Source organism: Rhinichthys klamathensis, unplaced genomic scaffold (genome assembly GCF_029890125.1).
Source record: "Rhinichthys klamathensis goyatoka isolate OS25496 unplaced genomic scaffold, OSU_Roscu_1.1 h1tg000098l_1, whole genome shotgun sequence".
NCBI classification, from domain to species: domain Eukaryota; kingdom Metazoa; phylum Chordata; class Actinopteri; order Cypriniformes; family Leuciscidae; genus Rhinichthys; species Rhinichthys klamathensis.
In genome coordinates this window covers 7,567,960-7,574,022 of record NW_026606637.1, presented here as the reverse complement: position 1 = coordinate 7,574,022, position 6,063 = coordinate 7,567,960, and the positions used below count along the sequence as shown (strand labels likewise).

The 6,063-nt window shown below is 34.2% G+C and overlaps 1 protein-coding gene across 1 annotated transcript; it reads left to right on the top strand.

Moving 5' to 3' along the window:
• Positions 1-524: 524 nt before the first annotated feature.
• Positions 525-4,605, top strand: cishb (cytokine inducible SH2-containing protein b). Its single transcript, XM_056252841.1, is given in 4 exon segments — positions 525-548; positions 2,840-2,931; positions 2,933-2,994; positions 3,490-4,605. Coding segments are annotated over 4 exon segments (642 nt in total). The 5' UTR covers positions 525-536; the 3' UTR covers positions 3,966-4,605.
• The last annotated feature ends 1,458 nt before the right edge of the window (positions 4,606-6,063 follow it).

The following is a 6,063-nucleotide window of genomic DNA, read 5'->3' as shown; positions in this document are numbered from 1 at the left end:
GCTACTGGGAAAGTCATCCGCAGCTGAAACCGGCCCGGGCGCTTCGTCAACGGCACGCTGCAGCCAATAGAAACGCAGCGCACGATGAGGCCGCGAGCGCTGAGATGCAGCGCGAGCGCAGTTCTTGGAATGAGATTCCTAGAACGCGCGTGAACACTCATAATTCGACCAAAGGCGTTTCATACTGCTCTTTTTTCAGGAAAATAATAATCCACCAAGCCAAACGACCTTTCACTCTTATTTAGATTACTGCTAAGCTGTTTTGTTATTTTTCGTCAATTTCGTCCTCATTTCGATTCCCTGGAAAATAGTTGGCAAAGAAGGCTCGTTCGAGTTAGACAACAATATTCTTTTTGTAAAATGTTTTACCGAGATTCACTCGGGTTTCGGCGCTTTGTTGGCGCATTGGCCTGGAACAATGTCAGCAGCTTTGGCACAGGACCAGACTTATATTCGCGTAAATTTTACAGCCTGTAATCTTCAAACTGTCATCTTCCAGTCTGTTCGTGACGTAGCCTACCGAAGGTGACGATTTTATGCAGAAAAAGGTAAGAAATCTGTCTATTTGTCTTGTTGAAAATCTTTTTAGTGTCTTATACTGTGAAGTGGCCAGACCTGTTTGATAGGTTCATTAGTTTTTGATGAACTGAGGAGTTGCTACATAGCTACGCAATAATAAATTTGTTTCGATCTTGTTGAACACATCCTGTTAAAATTTTCGAAATTAAACAATTTGCTCTCATCTAAGTGCTTTTTTAAACATAAATTTAAGTACATACCGTATACATTTAAATGTATACATGAACAAAAAAAACAGTTTTTATTTAATGTTATTAATGAAATATTTTTTTTAATATATTTTTGAAAATGGTTTAAATTGTGGTTCTCCTATTTTCTAACACCAGCATTCTAGAATTTTGATTTTATTTATAACATTTTATAGACTTAATAACATGTCGGTGATTATATTTTATTATTAACATAAAATTTATTAATCTGTCGTTTTATGGAACAGCATTTTGTTTAGTTAACACTTTAGCAGTAAATTAAACAAATTTAAACACAACGCATATGCATTTTAAATGTAAACGTATACATTTCTCTGACCCAGGGGCGGTTCTAGGGTGAGTGGATATCCGGGGCTTAGCCCAGAGAAAGCCATGTGTCAGGATACAAGGAATAAACTTTAAATAAAATGTTTTAAATATATATATATATATATATATATATATATATATATATATATATATATATATATATATATATATATTTAACAAGGTACATTTTTCTGGCTTTTTAAAATTAAATTTTACACAGCACTTACAATTTGCATAAATAATATTATGAAACTAATGTATCAAATATCATTTGGAATACAGAAATATGAAATATTGAAAAAATTAGAATGGTACTTTGCCACTAGATGGTGGCAAGCCACTGCCTTAATTAGTGAGTCGGTTTATTCAATTGATTCGTTCAAAACAGATGATTCATTTAGAAAAAAAGTAAGAAATGTTTTTTGAATGGCGGGGTCAGTGAATCATTTACAAGCAAATTCATTTTGTTTGAAACCATTTTCGTTAGCGAAATATTTTCTTTACTTTTATTATCTTTTTTTATTGAATTGTTGCCCTGACACCTGCAGGCTAACCAAACATATAACGCTCTAAAATGCTCGCGTGTGTCCTATAGACTGTGCTGCGCAACCATTAACTGTTAGACGATCAAAATGTAAATCAGACACAATTTAAAACCGAATAAGAAATATAATTTAAAAAAAATAATAATAATTTAAATCCTTTTCCTTTTAAATCCTCGCTTGTCTGGCTTATGCTACTCCGAACAATGTCCGGTATTTTGAGCACTTCTTGCGTCGTTTTTTTTTTTGCATTTTCACGATGACTCGCTTGCTTTAGGTCCTCAGTTGTAAGTCGCTTTGGATAAAAGCGTCTGCTAAATGACTAAATGTAAATGTAAATAATACTATGATTAAAAGTTACAGATACCTGCTGAAGCTGTTGTATCTTGTTTTAGTGCTGGCTGGGGGTGTTTTACTTCCTTTTTTTTTTTGAAGAATTTTAATATATCCATTTTACTAACTTACACATCAACAAACCGCCTGGCTCCAAAATATCTAATTTCATTGGCTGGATCGTACAGACGCTGAACTTCTCATCGATGGTTGGCCAGTTTACATGTCAGTCAGAAGCACTAGCCTGAGTGGGCGGTTCTTGTCGGTTATGAATGACAACGCGTATATTGACGGACACTGTAGATGTGAGAGTCGAGAGTCAAGGACATTCAGCTTTTATTTTATTTCTAACACCAGCATTCTTGAATTTTAACCTGATTTATAATATTTGAAAGATTTAATAACATGCCTGTGATTATATTTTACATTTCGTATATCACAACTAGTGTCTATAAAAGAAAACAACTCAATATTTTGAGAAACAACCAGTTATAAAAGCTCTTTTTTTAAATTATGTTGTTCTCATTTACATGGAAAGCCACATTTACCTCCTTTTCTAAATGTCACCTAGTCGGTTTTCTCAGAAAAGAGATCTGTTTTAAATGCTGACTTATGTCATGATATTTATTTTCTCAAGAAAGGACATGCAGATTCTGACTCATTGAAGTACACTGTACTTCCTTTGTTTATTCATTCTTTGAGTTCAGTTGAAATTTTAAATGACAAAAGACTGATATAGAAAGAGAAGCACAGCAATTTTTAACCTTTGAACTTTTAGCTCTCCTATCTCACCTCACGTCATTTTGACATGTAGAAAAAAAAATCTGTTGGTTACATATCAAGATGTGTTTTTTCTTCCATATAAAGAAACCTTCAGGAATGGTTGCAAGGGGTACAAGAGCTCAACATGAGAGGGACGAATCAGAAGTTAAACAAATCCAGCAGTCCCAAGCAGGGCCCATGGGCCCCGGCTGAGGACCTGCGTTTCATCACCACCACCTTTCAGCACCTACACACTTCAGGTACGGCTATAGTCTTAAAAAAGAGACCAGCAGACACTAGCTATAGCTAATATTTTACAAAATATATCAAAGACAAGGCACAAAATATATATATAAAGAGAACAATCAATCAATTTTGTTTATATTTGATATATATATATATATATATATATATATTATAATTCTTATTGCATCTGTCCAGTGTCAGCAACTGTCAGGTCAAATTCCTTCCATCATAACTGGCCAATAAAAACCTAATCAGATTCTGATTTAGAACAAGCATGACAAAACAAAACAATGGACAGAGTCTCAAAGGATCATGATCTTTTTATATTTTATATTATATACGTGTATACAGCAACAGTTTATCTCTGTTCTGATAAATTATTAATAAATAAAATAAATCATTTATTTATCCTCCCATCTCACACCATGTCCTCTTGCTTAGGGGCTCCATCTTACTGACCCCAAACAGTAGTGTGTGTCATATTAATAAATAGTTTCTTTATGTTTTAGGATGGTACTGGGGTGGTATGACAGCCAGTGAGGCAAGGGATGCCCTCATTGGAGCTCCAGAAGGTACTTTCCTTGTGCGTGACAGCAGCCATCCACTCTACCTCTTTACCCTCTCCGTGAAGACCCAGAGAGGCCCTACTAATGTCCGCGTAGAATACGACAGTGGCCGATTCCGTCTCGATTCCAGTTTTCCTGCACGATCTTGCCTGTTGTCCTTTTCTGCTCTTCCTAGTCTTGTGCAGCACTATGCATCCACGAGTCAAGAGAAGGATAGGATGGCAGAAGAACATTGCATGGTGTCAAAGGACAAAGGCATTCTGCTGAAGCTCAAGAAGCCTCTCCACAGGCCTCAGGATTTTCCAACATTACAGCACCTCACACGCCTCACTATAAACAGACACACTGATTGCCATACACAGCTGCCGCTGCCACGGCCGTTGTTGCTTTACTTGCAAGAATATCCTTTTCAGGTGTGAGGACACTTTGGAAGGACACCGGTGCATTTTAGGGGGTTCGTTTTTGCAAAGTCGTGGATGAATTAGCCATGAAGTCGCAAATCTTCCTGCTTCCTTTCTGCTTTTGTTATTGTCATATGAAGAGATGCGCATTTGTGCAAATAAACAAGGACTACTTTGTGTACATTTTTATTTTTAAATATCTGTAAATATATCTCTTTTTAGTAAACCAAAATGTTTCTATATCTTTCTGTGCTTCCAAGTTTTCATGGAGCTCCAACTCCACATACATACTAATATCACCACAACATTGAGAAAAAAAAAGAAAATATCAAAACCAGTATTCTGAGTAATACTATGTCCCTAAAAGTGTAATTTTCTTCAGAAAGCATTTGTGTATATATTTATTTAGAAACAAGCTGATAAAGGAACTATATTTCAGTTACATATTTGTCAGAAACCATCACAGATGTCTTGGCAATACTGGACATGCTGTCAGTCCTTAGGCCTTTATTTGACACAGAATACATTTAATCACACAACATCATTCCAGGAAAACCTAAGGGCTTTTTTCCACACACCAAACACACTAATAAAATTCAGGATATAACATAACAAAAAGAAATGAATAAATAAATTAAAAATAAAGTCTTTGAATGTGTGCAGGATAATGAACTTTAATTTAAAATGTTCAAACACCCCTCATTTTTCATACTAGTAAATTTACAAGCATGTTATATTTTGATCCATATGATGACATTTGATAGGCATATCATCTTATAATGTAACTTTCTTCTTTTCAATAGTCTTGCCAACTTCAACAGAGGAAAATTAGGGACACTCTTGGGTTCTTTATAATAAAACAAGAAACACAGAATTTCTTTGCACCACATGTTATGTTGTGTGCTTGTCTGCAGCTATGTATGTGTTTAAAAAGTCTCTACTTGACTAAAGGAAATGCTAAAATAAGTTTGAGACATAATCAATTTTCTTTTTTGCTTACTGACACGTCAGTTGTAAAAATACATTTTAATGTCACGCACTATTATATACACAGTCTCTGCCTATAGGCCAATTATATGACTAGAGAATTACAGTTGTCCTCATACTCCTTTTACTCCATAATACTTTTTTTTTACTATACATTTTTAATGATAAAATTTACATACAAGCACATCACTTTTTATCTCCTAATTATAACTTGGTATGTCATAATTATGACATAATTATGGTACTTCATAATTATGATGTAGTATGTCATAATTTCGACTTTTTATGTTTTAAACAGTTTTGGGGGTAATGCATTACGAGTAAGGCAAGTTATATAATCAGATTACTTTTTTACAAGTAACTACTAAAGTAACGTATTACAAATTTCCTACTAAATATCTGAGTTAGTTTTTTCAAATAAGTAATGAAAGTTACTTTGTTTTTCCAGTTTTTTGACTGACAGCTCTCCCATCCTCAGATAAATTGGGAGTAAGTGCAGAGACATTGTGTGCACTGTGTAAACATGATGGTTATTGTAGTTCGAGACTAAATGTCCGCATGCGTTTACTCATCTCACTTGCACAAAATGAATAAAAAAAAAACACTGAAATGCAAACTATTATGCAAACCTGCAATAATTAAACATGTTACACAATTCAAATATGCTTTATGTATTTAATCTAACTTTATTAACCAATGTCTTTGCTGTTGACTTTCGATGATCTTTTGTTAAACCACATTTGTGTTTCTTTTTTATTGTTGAAAAAAGTGTTGAACTTTCTTTTTAATCTTATTCTTCTGCGATCCAGAATGGCAGCACAGCTGAAACTTCTGTTTGAGTTTTGTAGTCTTTTTACTGTACATACGTGAATTTGCATTTCCTTCAGCCCGAAGCTTATTCGTTTCATTTTTGGTGTGAAAGGGCCTTTTAAATTTGGCTAATATAGAACTTGTTCTTTTATCTGACATTCAAGCAAGCTCAGCCCTGATGGGAAAAGGCAATGCAAAAGTATTTTAGCACATTACTTTCCATAAAAAGTAACTATAGTGAAATTAGTTACTTTTTTAGGGAATAATGCAATATTGTAATGCATTACTTTTAAAAGTAACTTTTCCAAACACTGGTCAT